The 17,843-nt window shown below is 42.8% G+C and overlaps 1 protein-coding gene across 5 annotated transcripts in view; it reads left to right on the top strand.

Moving 5' to 3' along the window:
* MTCL1 (microtubule crosslinking factor 1) overlaps positions 1 to 17,843 on the top strand; it is a 190,560-nt gene that overhangs the window by 43,313 nt on the left and 129,404 nt on the right. For all 5 annotated transcript variants that reach the window (XM_069731064.1, XM_069731065.1, XM_069731062.1 and 2 more), the window contains exon 3: positions 1,044 to 1,202. In XM_069731064.1, the coding sequence (XP_069587165.1) occupies positions 1,044 to 1,202 (159 nt within the window). The remainder of the gene's footprint in view (positions 1 to 1,043; positions 1,203 to 17,843) is intronic.

Here is a 17,843-nt window from a genome sequence, read left to right as displayed (position 1 = left end):
TAGAAATACAAAACATGTTGCTCCACACTGCCTCTATGAGATCATTTGCTGCTCAGATAACACAGCTGATGTTATTGCACTACTGTAGTCAATGTTGTTCCCAGGTAGCAGATTAATATACATATTAATACATGTATTATTGATTGATTCTCTCTCTGGACTTATGAGTTCAGCTGATTGTCCAACTCAGTGACATACAGCTCTGCTTATGCAGGCTTATAGAGGCAAGGTGGTTAATCTTTGGGTCGGACCACCCACTGGACTCGTAAGACAAGTGTTGGCAGATTTAAAGGGGTTGTACACCACTGGATAACCCTTATTATTGGCCTCAAATTGCTGCACAAAATTGAATAAAAGAAAACTATATTTACCCCCTGGACATGCTCTGCTCATCCTCTCTGAGCCCTATGATCGCTGCTAATCTCCAGACATAAAAGATTTCACATGACAGCCATAGCCGTCAGCGGCTACTGATTATCTACATCCTCAACATAAACCATATGTCCAAAGTCTCCGAAAACGTAAAGTATGATGACTCCACAGTGCCTCCAGCAAAGTATAATGCCCTCAACACAATATAATAGTCACACAGCATAATTCCCCTAAAGTTCCCCACATAGTTCTACCTCTTACAGTATCATGGCCCCCACAAAGTGTGATGTCCTGTCAGTATGCAGACCCAAGAACCCCTATTGCACAGTATCATGCCCCCCACAAAGTGTGATATCCTGTCAGTATGCTGTCCCCACAACCCCCGCACAGTATCATAGCCCCCACAGCTTCTCACACAATATGATGGTCCTTCAGTATGATGCTCCAGCAGCGTCCCACTCAGTATAATGGCACCAGCAGCCCCCCATTCAGTCGTGTGGTCTGCCGCTATGGGTGGTACACCCCTCCCTATATTAGATCACTGAGAAAACTTCAGCCACATTGTGGTGTACAGGGTACGTAGGATCAGACACTGCACAGTGTTTACACTTGCTGAATATTCCGTAGGCCTCACATTTATCTACTTATCATTTGTGTCTGTGTGGTAACAGGTAGCCAAAGATGTATCTGTCAGATTGCACCATGAGCTAGAAAATGTGGAAGTGAAGCGAATTAAAGCCGAAGATGAAAATGAAATTTTACGTCAGCAAATCATTGAAATGGAGGTGACCAAACAGGCATTACACAACGAGCTGGAAAGAGCAAAAGAGGTAAGATCTTCTGTGCTGCGCCAAGAGCTTCCACCATGTCCTTTTAAGTCCTAGCTCTAGAAACTCTGCTAACAAAACATCTGTGTTAAGGGGTTTCCTCACATAACGTTGTTAGCTGAGCGTGAATAGTAAAATATAGAACCAATAACATGCACTGCTTTTTAGTTTGCGGTATCATTCTCTACCTATGGTACTTTTTCGGTGCGTCTTTTTCTGGTAAGCTGCCGCTGCCATTTTTACTTAGTCAACGGAAGTCCTATTGGATGTGACTTTTTAAATCCAATAACGTTCCATAAATTTACAAAACTAGGTCCCGAGCCCTAACCAATCTATTAGAAATGTAAGGCGGGAGTAAAGCCCCCAAAGATCAGGTGCACAGCTGTCAGACACACCTGGGGAACCCTGAAGAGAAGGTTTCTTTTGACCGCTACATAATTCTCAGCAAGTTCTATGTAGTGAAAATAAGCATTGGCAGTACCAATCCCTCTATAGGATCAGGCGATCGCGCTGCACTCACCTTGCCGATCATCTCTGGCAGTGACTCATCAGGGGGCTGATTTCTCCTGTAAGGCCTCTTTCACACTTCCGTCTTTCAGCTTCCGTCACAATCTCCTGCAAAAAATATTGCAGGATCCTGCATTTTCCCATAGACTTGTATTAGCGACGGATTGTGATGGATGGCCATCCGTTTCATCCGTCTTTCACTGGATCCTGCATAAAAAAAACGGTCTGTCGGGCAGAGAAAATGTTCAGAGGAATGTTTTTTCTGCACCTCGGAAAATCGGTCAGCGACACATCCTGGCTACAATAGTAGCCTATGGGCGCAGGATGCGTCGCTGCCTGTGAAAAGCAGGAATCCAGCGGCGGGTCCCGCTTTTTCAAAGAGAGCATGCGTGGAAGAATTTCCCGTCAGGGAAATTCTCTCTCGCTTGCTCTCTTTCTCTTTTTACTATTGATGCTGCCTATGCAGCATCAATAGTAACAAGATAGAATTTGAAAAATAATTAAAAAAAAAAAAAAATCGCAGTATTCTCACCTACCGGCGTTCCCGCAGCTAGCGTTACTTCCTAGTAATACATTGCAAAATCTCGCGAGCTGTCGGGAGCATCGCTGCGCAGGAACGCCGGTAGGTGAGAATACTGTGATTTTTTAAAAAAATTTTTTTTTAACCTGGTTTGTGTTGTGTATGCGTTTTCGCAGCGGAAAACCGCTGCGAAGACGCATACACAACAGGTGCACATAGGCTCGACGGGTCCGTCAGAAAGACGGGCCCAGTGCACACGTTTTCCATAATCTGCACAGGATCCATCATTTCAACATCTTGACGGATCCTGTGCAGATTTAGAAGACAGAAGTGTGAAAGAAGTCTAATTTGACCTCCCATGGATGCCCCAATTACAGTGGAAAATATGTACAATAACATCCCCAGAACCCCAGAGATATCTTTCCCTTTACCTCCTCTTCTCCATCTTCCTCACCCTCTCCCACCCTTTCTCAATAAATGTTAAAAATAAAAACTCTCCATCTGAAAAAAATGAACAAAAATCTGATTATTTAATATAAAATATATTATTGCATGCAAAAAAAATAAATCCTACATATATTGGACATTTTTTCATCCTACACCATACTGTGGTTTTTACGTCCTAGCAGTCCCTGATTTCCTTCATTTGCACTCAAAGGAAATCTGTCACCCCAAAAATCGTATATGAGATAAGGCCACCGGCATCAGGGGCTTATCTACAGCATTCTGTAATGCTATAGATAAGCCCCCGTTATAACCTGAAATGTAAGAAAAACAAGTTATATTATACTCACCCAGGGGCTGTCCTGCTGCGGTCCGGTACAATGGGCATCGCGGTCCTGGTCCAGCGCCTCCCATCTTCATAGGATGACGTCCTCTTCTTGTCTTCCTGCCGCTGCTCCGGCTCCGGCGTACTTTATCTGCCCTGTTGAGGGCAGAGCAAATTACTGCAGTGCGCAGGCACCGGGAAAGGTCAGAGAGGCCCGGCGCCTGCACACTGCAGTACTTTGCTCTGCCCTCAAAAGGGCAGACAAAGTACGCCTGCGCCAGAGCCGCAGCATGAAGACAAGAAGAGGACGTCATCGTATGAAGATGGGAGGCGCCAGACCCGAACCGCGACGCCCATCTGACCGGACCGCAGCGGGACCGCCCCTGGGTGAGTATAATATAACCTGTTTTTCTCATCTTTCAGGTTACATCGGGGCTTATCTGTAGCATTACAGAATGCTGTAGATAAGCCCCTGATGCCGGTGGCCTTAGCTCATATACGATTTTTGGGGTGACAGATTCCCTTTAAGTATCTGTTTTCCATTATGTGGTATTGTTTGTTGTTGTTAATCTCCTTTCACATTGATTATGTATATTTTCTATATTTATTTTAGTGCAAGTCGTTGTCATAACACATATTAGGAGCAGGATAGCTTCAATTATTAAATGGGTGGCCTGCAGTTGGTTTCCCACGTTGGGGACATGTTACTAGTTTTTTAAAAATGTTTTTAATGTATTTGTGTCAATATATATTTCCATAAATTTTGTTGTCATTTCTAATACATTGAGTGTACACAGGATTCAGTTAGTGTTTTTTTTTTGTTCTTTATCATACAATTATTAGGTGTCCACATAGCCACAATAACCTGAACATTCAGTTACCGTAATCTTTGGTGTAGGAGAGTATGAATATAAGCAAAGAATGTAAATTAAAAAAAAGCTTTTTTCTATATTTGCGTTGCAGAAAAAAATATATACCGTAAATTATTGATTTATATTTACAAATTAGCATTGAAAAATAATGCAATTTGTCCATTGTAAAGCAAAGCCTTTGACCGCCATATCGGTGAAAAAGTAAAAAAGTTATAACTGCTGAAAAGCAGAGAGGCAAAAACGAAAAAAAAAAAATGGCCAGTCGTAAGCCCTTTCAGACCTATTCATTAAAGGAAATGCGTCATCAGAAAAGGATCTATTTTTAAATTAGGCTTTTGTTTAAACGTATTTTAAAAAAAAAATCGTTTTATTTTTTTAATTCTTTTTTATATTGCATCATCCTTTACTAAAAATAGAAATGTTGCATTTTTTTTTGGCTGCTGGGTGTTTTTTAGACTTTTACTTCCTGTTGTTTTAGGAAACAACACATGTGCATTAGCTGCAATGAACCGACCCTATCTTTTGTACGGAAGCATCTAGTGAGCATGTGAAAAGTTTATTGTGAGAGGAGAGGGATCAGCAGTGACATCACGTATTGTGATTGATGGAACCTGTATTATCACCTGTATATAGAGGTGGTGCCTGTCCTTGTAATCCCTATTGGACAATGTGAAACTTGCAAGATTAATCTTTTTTTTTTTTTAATAAAGATTGTGATATGAAGAAAAAATGCTAAATTATTAAAAAAAAATACTGCACATGTGACACAACTTCCTGATTTAAACAATAGGTCATTTTCGGAGGTTACATTCCCATGAATGGGTCATTATTTTCTCAGAAGCCTTACATGGATATTGTTTGCTCATGGTGCCCAAATAGACTGTTGCCAATATGGCAGCAGTGTACATTTTTTAACATGGCATGTCCATGAGTTGCCATGGCTGGCTGCCATCTTGGTACTCATGTGAAACCCAAACAAAATATTAAAAGGATTAAAAAAACAAACAAACATTGGAATCACCCACTTTGCTTTTTTCCCCGTTAAAAATGAAGAAATAAAACAAATAAAAAATAATCATATTTGATATTGCCATAGCAAGTAGACTACTAAAATATACAGTGGGGCAAAAAAGTATTTAGTCAGTCAGCAATAGTGCAAGTTCCACCACTTAAAAAGATGAGAGGCGTCTGTAATTTACATCATAGGTAGACCTCAGCTATGGGAGACAAACTGAGAAAAAAAAATCCAGAAAATCACATTGTCTGTTTTTTTAACATTTTATTTGCATATTATGGTGGAAAATAAGTATTTGGTCAGAAACAAAATTTCATCTCAATACTTTGTAATATATCCTTTGTTGGCAATGACAGAGGTCAAACGTTTTCTGTAAGTCTTCACAAGGTTGCCACACACTGTTGTTGGTATGTTGGCCCATTCCTCCATGCAGATCTCCTCTAGAGCAGTGATGTTTTTGGCTTTTCGCTTGGCAACACGGACTTTCAACTCCCTCCAAAGGTTTTCTATAGCGTTGAGATCTGGAGACTGGCTAGGCCACTCCAGGACCTTGAAATGCTTCTTACGAAGCCACTCCTTCGTTGCCCTGGCGGTGTGCTTTGGATCATTGTCATGTTGAAAGACCCATCCACGTTTCATCTTCAATGCCCTTGCTGATGGAAGGAGGTTTGCACTCAAAATCTCACGATACATGGCCCCATTCATTCTTTCATGTACCCGGATCAGTCGTCCTGGCCCCTTTGCAGAGAAACAGCCCCAAAGCATGATGTTTCCACCACCATGCTTTACAGTAGGTATGGTGTTTGATGGATGCAACTCAGTATTCTTTTTCCTCCAAACACGACAAGTTGTGTTTCTACCAAACAGTTCCAGTTTGGTTTCATCAGACCATAGGTCATTCTCCCAAAACTCCTCTGGATCATCCAAATGCTCTCTAGCAAACTTCAGACGGGCCCGGACATGTACTGGCTTAAGCAGTGGGACACGTCTGGCACTGCAGGATCTGAGTCCATGGTGGCGTAGTGTGTTACTTATGGTAGGCCTTGTTACATTGGTCCCAGCTCTCTGCAGTTCATTCACTAGGTCCCCCCGCGTGGTTCTGGGATTTTTGCTCACCGTTCTTGTGATCATTCTGACCCCACGGGGTGGGATTTTTTGCCCCATATCGAGGGAGATTATCAGTGGTCTTGTATGTCTTCCATTTTCTAATTATTGTTCCCACTGTTGATTTCTTCACTCCAAGCTGGTTGGCTATTGCAGATTCAGTCTTCCCAGCCTGGTGCAGGGCTACAATTTTGTTTCTGGTGTCCTTTGACAGCTCTTTGGTCTTCACCATAGTGGAGTTTGGAGTCAGACTGTTTGAGGGTGTGCACAGGTGTCTTTTTATACTGATAACAAGTTTAAACAGGTGCCATTACTACAGGTAATGAGTGGAGGAAAGAGGAGACTCTTAAAGAAGAAGTTACAGGTCTGTGAGAGCCAGAAATCTTGATTGTTTGTTTCTGACCAAATATTTATTTTCCACCATAATATGCAAAAAAAATGATAAAAAAAACAGACAATGTGATTTTCTGGATTTTTTTTTCTCAGTTTGTCTCCCATAGTTGAGGTCTACCTATGATGTAAATTACAGACGCCTCTCATCTTTTTAAGTGGTGGAACTTGCACTATTGCTGACTGACGAAATACTTTTTTGCCCCACTGTAACTATTTAACCCATTAGGTAAATGTCAAAAAATGGAAACGCCAAAATTGCATTTTTTTTTTATTGCTAAACCTCCACAAAAAATGCAAAACAAGTGATGAAAACATTATTTGTTTCTAAATTACTACCATTAAAATTTACAGCTCAGCATGCAAAAAAAAATCTCAGCACCATCGATGAAAAAATGAAACAGTTACAGGTCTCAGAATATGGCGACCAATTTGTTTATTTTTTTCTATTTACACAGTTCTGGGTTTTTTTAGCCAATAAAATAATTTAAAAACGTATACATGTTTGATATCGCCGTATGTGTACTGACCTATCAAGTCAGTATTACCGCGCAATAAAGCCACAGAAACAAAACCCATAGAAACAATGACGGACGGAATGGTGATTTTTGTTTTCATAATTTCTCCTGTTTTGAATTTTTTTTCTGTCTTTCAGTACAGTTTATGGTAATATGAGTAGTGTTATTTAAATCTATAACTCTCAAAAAAAAAATCCTTTAGACCGCTAAGTTGATGGAAAAATGAAAAAGTTATAGCTATTGGTAGAAGGGAAGGAAAAAAAGTGAAAAAATGAAAATTAGCCACGACGGGTAGAATCTACATATTTGGAGGAATAGTTAATCTTATGTCTATTAATTCTGTAATTCTTGAATTCTCCAATATGTAAAAATGTGTGTTAAGGAGCAGTTTATGTGTCTGACCTAAGGGTATAATCAAACATGAAGGATTTTTTTTACATTTTTTTTCTTATGGGATTTTTGCAAAATCTTGACAAACTTAACACTTGTTAATATGCCCCCTAATGTAATGTGTCACATTGTTTCTTATAAGAGAGCTTCAAATCACAGACATGTCTGGAGTGATGGATAAAGCCCTTCTGCATGGTGTTTCATTCATAGGGGCACGTGGAGCAGGCAGTATCTCCTGTGTGCAGTGTGACCCGGGATGGCTGTGCTGACCCTCAGTGTGGTAATGAACCTTGCTCAGCGTCTTCCACCACCAGTCGGCAGCGGATTATTATGCAGCACTGGCAGATTGCAGCCACACAAAGTAGATGACAGGAGGTTCTCAATGGTTGTATCTTGCAGCTGCTGCTATTCCAAATGCCCCTGAGGAAGAGCCCCGACTGTGTAGTCACAATGTAAAGCCCAGTAGGTGGAATCAAGTCTATCAGGGACTTAGATGGGAAAGAATAACTGACCTCGGTGGGTCACCTCCACAAATCATTCTTTATTCTACCGGATAGTCTTTTGCACCCTGTCTATATTTATGACCACATTATATATAGGAGAATCATTGAATAGAATGCCCGCAATTAACCCCTAAATTCTCTCTTTAGTCTATGGATGCACAGAACTTTGTCAGATTTCTTTGTAGTTTATGCAGGGTCATCTGCCACTTTTTTTTCCATAGGAAAACATTGAAGTTCCTGCAAGTCACAGTAATATTTATATTTTAACTCATGGACGAGTAACTTGTATATTAGAGGCTGCGCGCCCACGATGAGTTTTTGATGCTGCGTTTCAAAAAAAAAAAAAACGCAGCGTCTTACAGTTCCAGCAAAGTGGATGCAACTTATTTTGTTAACTCAGCATTAAGTGAGCTGCGGTGCGTTTTTCAAATCCGCCGCAACATGTCCGCAAAATTGTGAGTACGCCGAGTTTTCTGTGCAGATTTTTACCATAGATTTGCAGTAGAATCAGAAAAATCATCAGGTAAAAACCATACATTTGTTTTTAGAGCATTTCAGTGTTGTGGAAACACATCAAAAGCGCATGTAATCTGAACTTGACTACATCAATAAATGTTTTGTCAAAGCCAAATTTCAGGAAGTATCAAAAGCATAACAGCTTTATTAAAAATTTGACAGATAAAATAAAAGAGACGTAAAAAGTAGTGATAAAAACACATGAAAAAAAAAAACGCACTCCAAACCGTAATGAAAAAACGCAAGTTACCTAATTTTCTTAATGGGTGAAGAAATGGTGTAGAAATTCTGCAACATCAAAAACTCACCGACAGCTCATTGTGGAAACGTAGCCTAAAGGAGTTGTTGCCATTCCTGAAAGCTTTCTGCTATAACTGAGTATTATTTACACTCGCTGCATCCAGCGCTGTGTCTCTGCCGCTGACCTGGGTGCAGCTGTGACGTCATATTGACAGCGCTTCAGCCAATCACTGAGCTCAATGGCTCCTCCTGTCTACACGGGCAGAACTGCTGAGCTCAGTGATTGGCAGTCAAGGGGATTTCAACACTGTAGACAAACAGCGCAGCGGGCAAGCTGCAGAAACGGCACTGGGCTCGGAGGGGAGCTGGATGCTGTATGACACACACCACTGATTGTCAGATATCTGTCTAAGCTGTGCATATGCAGAAAGCTGCCAATCATTGGAAGGGCAGGCGTGGCTGACTACCTGTCAGCAGCTTAACTAGTTCTCTAATGATGATCTGCTGCTGATAAAACGGTGATTTTATAAAAACTGCACTAAGCACCAGGACTGTGCAGTCCGATTCCGTGTCCAGTTTGGTGGAGTTGATATAAAATGGACCAACTCCTAAAATATATAATAAATTGGGTACCGTAGTACAATGCAAGATGTGCTGTAAATGTTTCCATAATATTTTGGGAAGTTATGAAATGTCCTATAAATGTGTGTTCTGTTCCTGATCTAAGGATCTCGGGTTTTAGTGGAGATGAATCTGTGCTGCACTTTATGTACATGCTCAGTAGTGAGGCAGGGCTGTGGGGTCGTAGTGGAGATGAATCTGTGCTGCACTTTATGTACATGCTCAGTGGTGAGGCAGTGCTGTGGGGTCGTAGTGGAGATGAATCTGTGCTGCACTTTATGCACATGCTCAGTAGTGAGGCAGGGCTGTGGAGTTATAGTGGTGATGAATCTGTGCTGCACTTTATGTACATGCTCAGTAGTGAGGCAGGGCTGTGGAGTTACAGTGGAGATGAATCTGTGCTGCACTTTATGCACATGCTCAGTAGGGAGGCAGGGCTGTGGAGTTATAGTGGAGATGAATCTGTGCTGCACTTTATGTATATGCTCAGTAGTGAGGCAGGGCTGTGGAGTTATAGTGGAGATGAATCTGTTCTGCACTTTATGTATATGCTCAGTAGTGAGGCAGTACTGTGGAGTTATAGTGGAGATGAATCTGTTCTGCACTTTATGTATATGCTCAGTAGTGAGGCAGTACTGTGGAGTTATAGTGGAGATAAATCTGTGCTGCACTTTATGTACATGCTCAGTGGTGAGGCAGGGCTGTGGAGTTGTAGTGGAGATGAATTTGTGCTGCACTTTATGTACATGCTCAGTGGTGAGGTAGGGTGTGGAGTTGTAGTGGAGATGAATCTGCGCTGCACTTTATGTACATGCTCAGTAGTGAGCCAGGGCTGTGGAGTTATAGTGGAGATGAATCTGTGCTGCACTTTATGTACATGCTCAGTAGGGAGCCAGGGCTGTGGAGTTATAGTGGAGATGAATCTGTGCTGCACTTTATGTGCATGCTCAGTAGTGAGGCAGGGCTGTGGAGTTATAGTGGAGATGAATCTGTGCTGCACTTTATGTATATGCTCAGTGGTGAGGCAGGGCTGTGGAGTTGTAGTGGAGATGAATTTGTGCTGCACTTTATGTACATGCTCAGTGGTGAGGTAGGGTGTGGAGTTGTAGTGGAGATGAATCTGCGCTGCACTTTATGTACATGCTCAGTAGTGAGCCAGGGCTGTGGAGTTATAGTGGAGATGAATCTGTGCTGCACTTTATGTACATGCTCAGTAGGGAGCCAGGGCTGTGGAGTTATAGTGGAGATGAATCTGTGCTGCACTTTATGTGCATGCTCAGTAGTGAGGCAGGGCTGTGGAGTTATAGTGGAGATGAATCTGTGCTGCACTTTATGTATATGCTCAGTGGTGAGGCAGGGCTGTGGAGTTGTAGTGGAGATGAATCTGTGCTGCACTTTATGTACATGCTCAGTAGTGAGGCAGGGCTGTGGAGTTATAGTGGAGATGAATCTGTGCTGCACTTTATGTGCATGCTCAGTAGTGAGGCAGGGCTGTGGAGTTATAGTGGAGATGAATCTGTGCTGCACTTTATGTATATGCTCAGTGGTGAGGCAGGGCTATGGAGTTATAGTGGAGATGAATCTGTTCTGCACTTTATGTACATGCTCAGTAGTGAGGCAGGGCTGTGGAGTTATAGTGGAGATGAATCTGTGCTGCACTTTACGTACATGCTCAGTGGTGAGGCAGTGCTGTGGAGTTGTAGTGGAGATAAATCTGTGCTGCACTTTATGTACATGCTCAGTAGTGAGGCAGGGCTGTGGAGTTATAGTGGAGATTAATCTGTGCTGCACTTTACGTACATGCTCAGTAGTGAGGCAGGGCTGTGGAGTTATAGTGGAGATGAATCTGCTTCACTTTATGTACATGCTCAGTGGTGAGGCAGGGCTGTGGAGTTATAGTGGAGATGAATCTGTTCTGCACTTTATGTACATGCTCAGTAGTGAGGCAGGGCTGTGGAGTTATAGTGGAGATGAATCTGTGCTGCACTTTATGTACATGCTCAGTGGTGAGGCAGGGCTGTGGAGTTGTAGTGGAGATGAATCTGTGCTGCACTTTATGTACATGCTCAGTAGTGAGGCAGGGCTGTGGAGTTGTAGTGGAGATGAATCTGTGCTGCACTTTATGTATATGCTCAGTGGTGAGGCAGGGCTGTGGAGTTGTAGTGGAGATGAATCTGTGCTGCACTTTATGTACATGCTCAGTAGTGAGGCAGGGCTGTGGAGTTGTAGTGGAGATGAATCTGTGCTGCACTTTATGTATATGCTCAGTGGTGAGGCAGGGCTGTGGAGTTATAGTGGAGATGAATCTGTGCTGCACTTTATGTATATGCTCAGTGGTGAGGCAGGGCTGTGGAGTTGTAGTGGAGATGAATCTGTGCTGCACTTTATGTACATGCTCAGTAGTGAGGCAGGGCTGTGGAGTTATAGTGGAGATGAATCTGTGCTGCACTTTATGTATATGCTCAGTGGTGAGGCAGGGCTGTGGAGTTATGGTGGAGATGAATCTGTGCTGCACTTTATGTGCATGCTCAGTGGTGAGGCAGGGCTGTGGAGTTATAGTGGAGATGAATCTGTGCTGCACTTTATGTATATGCTCAGTGGTGAGGCAGGGCTGTGGAGTTGTAGTGGAGATGAATCTGTGCTGCACTTTATGTATATGCTCAGTGGTGAGGCAGGGCTGTGGAGTTGTAGTGGAGATGAATCTGTGCTGCACTTTATGTACATGCTCAGTAGTGAGGCAGGGCTGTGGAGTTATAGTGGAGATGAATCTGTGCTGCACTTTATGTATATGCTCAGTGGTGAGGCAGGGCTGTGGAGTTGTAGTGGAGATGAATCTGTGCTGCACTTTATGTACATGCTCAGTAGTGAGGCAGGGCTGTGGAGTTATAGTGGAGATGAATCTGTGCTGCACTTTATGTATATGCTCAGTGGTGAGGCAGGGCTGTGGAGTTATGGTGGAGATGAATCTGTGCTGCACTTTATGTGCATGCTCAGTGGTGAGGCAGGGCTGTGAAGTCGGAGTCAGGGAAATTTGAAGAGTCGGTTGTTTGGCTTACCGACTCCGCAGCCCTGCTAAGCAGGCTATTAAGTGACGCATCACTGAAATCAGGGTCTCTTCCCATACATCATGCTGCACTCAGCATGACTTTTTTTTAGTTAAAATGCCAGTGTAGTTTTCTAAAACAGTTCTTTTGGAAGAAAATATTCCCCTTTACCCATCCTGTAAAATCCACTTTAATTTAATATCTGCATATATAAAGGATAAAGCTACATTCATCCATTGCAGTATATCAAACAGTCGTCTAGTTATCAATGGGAAACAGAGAAAATGTATTGCTCCAGCCGTTTCTTACAAAGACATTGAAAAATAGCATTATCTTCCCCTGATGCACAGCTGCTAGAAGTTACTTTGTGTGTCTTTGTGTTGGACTCATGCTGCTTATATTGCCAAGAACCCTACAGACGGCTGCCTGGCTGGGCTTCACATAGAGTTGGGGCAACCCTGCTGAAGAGCACAAAGCTCCAGGAGGATTAAATGCAGGGGAGCAGCTGCACAGGGATTTACTATGAATAGTTTAAATGGTTTTGTTAAAAGAGTGAATGGATCAGGGCTACCATAAAGAGAAAAGGAGAAAAGCGTGTTGTCTACGATGGAGCCGCACTCCACAGCTGACAGCTCTCATTATTTATAATGAAAACAGACAGCCTCGGTGACTCGTCATGTCATGAGCTTCCATTGGACAATAAATTGAGTATTGCATTTTTAGTAAATTCCTGTAAAATGTATGTTTTCATGATCATATTTCTCAATCTTCTATGTAAAAAATCATGGGGTGCAACAATGTGCCGTCTTCACTATAAATAAATGCATTTTTAAAAAAGATGACGTGCGGTTCACCTGTAATTATGATAACCAGGCAGGCAAAACTGAGAGCTGTGGGATGCAACCCTCAGCTGTCAGCGTTAGCAAGGTTGGTTATCAAGAAATAATGGGTCTCCACACCGTATTTTTTAATAATTTAAATAATTTTATAAAGACGGTGTGGAGTCCCCCCACTTTTGACAACGAGCTAAACTAAAGCAGACAGCTGGGAGCTGGTTTTCTCAGGTTGGTAAGTGGCCATGGATATTGCCCCCCAGGCTAAAAATAGGAGCCTGGTGCAGCCTCAAAAAAGGCACATCTATTGGCTGCGCTAATTCTGGCGCGTTGCCTGACTTTTCTCACTTGTGGCAAAGGCAAGTGGGGTTCATATTTGTGGGGTTGATGTCACCTTTGTATTGTCTGTTGACATCAAGCCCATGGGTTAGTAATGGAGAGGCATCTATAAGACACCTCTCCATTACTAATCCTATTGTTATATTGTAAATAAAGACACAGTCAGAATAAAGTCTTTTATTTGAACTAAAACAAAACACTCTTTTTTCCTTTTTTATTTAAAACTAACAATCAATTAGCCCTTGTCTCCTGTAATGAAACAAAAAAAAAACAACAATATCCCTCACCTGTCCGCCGTTATGTCCCATGCCGTAATCCATATCTGAGGATAGACAGTTTTCAACCTGGACAGTGTCAAGATGCGACCGTCCAGTCTGTTAACCACTGGGGAATGAGCTGCTGCGAGCAGCATCAGTGACCAGCGGTGACCTCATCGGAACCCCATGTGATTTTAAAAAAAAAGTACTTATTTATAGCGCAGGTAGGGACTCATGAATACTCCCATCAGCCGCTGCCTGCTCTCACTGTTACCGTCGACATTTCCCCCTGCATTGCCCCCCTGCTAGCGCTGATAACAGCGCCAGCAAGGGACAGTGACGTGAGTTGTCTTCAACACCTGGCGCCAAGGAACAGCGCCATCTACTGCAGATTCCCAGGCGCCAGTATGTATAATTCTGGTGACACACGGATGTCATCCGTGTGTCATCAGTATGCACATATGCGGGATGTTTTGCGGCCCGTGCTGCTGTTAAAAAATGGACATGTTAGCGTGTTTTGCCCACGGACACATGGTCCATGGAAACACTGACGTGCACAGACGTGTGGAAAATGTCACCACACGTACCCGAGACACTGACATCTGAAAGAGCCCTTAGTAAAGTTTAGAGTACTGATGGCAGTATAGCTGTAAGATCAGACTACAGAGAGTTTGCTTGTAGTCATAACATGGAGACATTTCATTATGCACAGGAGCCATTTACAGAAATTGTTCAAAGATTGTTTTATTACTTGCCGTATATACAAAAAACTGGGAAAACTTAATGACTCGAGTATAAGTCTAGGGTGGAAAATGCAGCAGCTACCAGTAAATGTCAAACGTAAAAATAGATACCAATAAAAGTAAAATTAATTGAGACATCAGTAGGTTAAGTGTTTTTGAATATCCATATTGAATCAGGAGCCCCATATAATGCTCCTTAAAGTTTATGATGGCCCCATAAGATGCTCCATATTAAAATATGCCCCATATAATCCTGCATAAAGGTTAATAATGGCCCCATATGATGCTCCATAGACATTTGCCCAATATAATGCTGCACAAATGTTGATTATGGCCCCATAAGATGCTCCATAAAGATATTTGCGCCATATAGTGCTGCATAAACGTTGATTATGGCCCCATAAGATGCACCATAAAGATATTTGCGCCATATAAAGCTGCACAAACGTTGATTATGCCCCATAAGATACTCCATACAGACACTTGTCCCATATAATGCTGCACAAATGTTGATTATGGCCCCATACAGACACTTGACCAATACAGTGCTGCACAAAAGTTATGGCCCCATAAGATGCTCCATACAGACACTTGCCCCATTTGCTGTCGCTCCATCACTCATGCCCCCAGCACTTTCAATATTCACCTGCTCCTCATTCCGGTGCCGCTCCATCTTCAGCGTCTTCTGCACTGACGTTCAGGCAGAGGGCGCAAAATAACCACATCATCGCGCCCTCTGACCTGAGCGTCACTGCAGAAGACGCTGAAGACGGAGCGCCGCCGGAATGAGGAGCAGGTGAATATCGCGCAGCGCTCCCCCTCCCCATTATACTCACCTGCTCCTGGTGCGGTGCAGTCCCTGCTTCCCCGGTGCCACAGCTTCTTCCTGTAGTGAGTGGTCACCGTTACCGCTCATTACAGTAGTGTATATGCGGCTCCACCCCATGGAAGGTGGAGCCGCATATTCATTACTGTAATGAGCGGTACCATGTGACCGCTCACTACAGGAAGAAGCTGCGGCGCCGGGAAGCAGGGACCTGCAGGGACCGCGCCAGGAGTAGGTGAGTATAATTAGACAGCCCCCGCTCCCCCTCCTCTGCCGACCTCTGGGTATGACTCGAGTATAAGCAGAGAGGGGGACTTTCAGCCGAAAAAATTGGGCTGAAAATCTCGGCTTATACTCGAGTATACAGTGGGGCAAAAAAGTATTTAGTCAGTCAGCAATAGTGCAAGTTCCACCACTTAAAAAGATGAGAGGCGTCTGTAATTTACATCATAGGTAGACCTCAACTATGGGAGACAAACTGAGAAAAAAAAATCCAGAAAATCACATTGTCTGTTTTTTTATCATTTTTTTTGCATATTATGGTGGAAAATAGGTATTTGGTCAGAAACAAACAATCAAGATTTCTGTCTCTCACAGACCTGTAACTTCTTCTTTAAGAGTCTCCTCTTTCCTCCACTCATTACCTGTAGTAATGGCACCTGTTTAAACTTGTTATCAGTATAAAAAGACACCTGTGCACACCCTCAAACAGTCTGACTCCAAACTCCACTATGGTGAAAACCAAAGAGCTGTCAAAGGACACCAGAAACAAAATTGTAGCCCAGCACCAGGCTGGGAAGACTGAATCTGCAATAGCCAACCAGCTTGGAGTGAAGAAATCAACAGTGGGAGCAATAATTAGAAAATGGAAGACATACAAGACCACTGATAATCTCCCTCGATCTGGGGCTCCACGCAAAATCCCACCCCGTGGGGTCAGAATGATCACAAGAACGGTGCGCAAAAATCCCAGAACCACGCGGGGGGACCTAGTGAATGAACTGCAGAGAGCTGGGACCAATGTAACAAGGCCTACCATAAGTAACACACTACGCCACCATGGACTCAGATCCTGCAGTGCCAGACGTGTCCCACTGCTTAAGCCAGTACATGTCCGGGCCCTTCTGAAGTTTGCTAGAGAGCATTTGGATGATCCAGAGGAGTTTTGGGAGAATGTCCTATGGTCTGATGAAACCAAACTGGAACTGTTTGGTAGAAACACAACTTGTCGTGTTTGGAGGAAAAAGAATACTGAGTTGCATCCATCAAACACCATACCTACTGTAAAGCATGGTGGTGGAAACATCATGCTTTGGAGCTGTTTCTCTGCAAAGGGGCCAGGACGACTGATCCGGGTACATGAAAGAATGAATGGGGCCATGTATCGTGAGACTTTGAGTGCAAACCTCCTTCCATCAGCAAGGGCATTGAAGATGAAACGTGGCTGGGTCTTTCAACATGACAATGATCCAAAGCACACCGCCAGGGCAACGAAGGAGTGGCTTCGTAAGAAGCATTTCAAGGTCCTGGAGTGGCCTAGCCAGTCTCCAGATCTCAACCCTATAGAAAACCTTTGGAGGGAGTTGAAAGTCCGTGTTGCCAAGCGAAAAGCCAAAAACATCACTGCTCTAGAGGAGATCTGCATGGAGGAATGGGCCAACATACCAACAACAGTGTGTGGCAACCTTGTGAAGACTTACAGAAAATGTTTGACCTCTGTCATTGCCAACAAAGGATATATTACAAAGTATTGAGATGAAATTTTGTTTCTGACCAAATACTTATTTTCCACCATAATATGCAAATAAAATGTTAAAAAAACAGACAATGTGATTTTCTGGATTTTTTTTTCTCAGTTTGTCTCCCATAGTTGAGGTCTACCTATGATGTAAATTACAGACGCCTCTCATCTTTTTAAGTGGTGAAACTTGCACTATTGCTGACTGACTAAATACTTTTTTTGCCCCACTGTATATGGTATGTTCTGTGTATTGGCACAACAAAATGGTTGTAAAGGTGAGATTGACCTTAAGGGCTCGCTCACACGAGTGTATACATTGGACAAGTGCTACAGTATCCTGTGTTTCATCAGATAGCACTCGGACCAATGTTATACTATGGGGCGGTGCTGATCTGTGATTTTTTTTCTCATACCACAGTGCAAATCAGATGGCATGCAACCATTCAAGTCTATTGGTGCGTGGAAGTAAATCGGACTGCACTCAGATGACATCACAGAATGGAGAAGAATTGGATCAAACTGGGATCACAGTATGATTGGAGTGTCATTAACATAATTGATTCAATTATCTCGCATTAGAGAATCTGCGGTCCTGTGAGCGAGCCCTGAAGCATGCAATAGTATGCAGAAGTGGTTATAAAAATAACCAGTGGAAACTTTTATTTCCTTTTCTCTTTTTTAGTAAAGAGAATATTTTGAAACATCAAAATACTTAATATTTTATTGAAAGCAGGGACTATGTAATTACATATGAAATAATATTAATGACAATAGGTATTTCTATACAGCTGTCACGCTCGGGTCAGGAGGGCCCAAGGCCAGGCAGGCGAGTAGTACGGCCGTCTGACTACTCCCTAATAATATAATTACCTTTAGTTATCACCGTTTTTGTATCG

This window comes from Ranitomeya imitator, chromosome 6, assembly GCF_032444005.1.
Source record: "Ranitomeya imitator isolate aRanImi1 chromosome 6, aRanImi1.pri, whole genome shotgun sequence".
Classification (NCBI taxonomy): domain Eukaryota; kingdom Metazoa; phylum Chordata; class Amphibia; order Anura; family Dendrobatidae; genus Ranitomeya; species Ranitomeya imitator.
The sequence above is the reverse complement of the archived record's forward strand: the minus strand, read 5'-3'. Positions and strand labels throughout refer to the sequence as shown.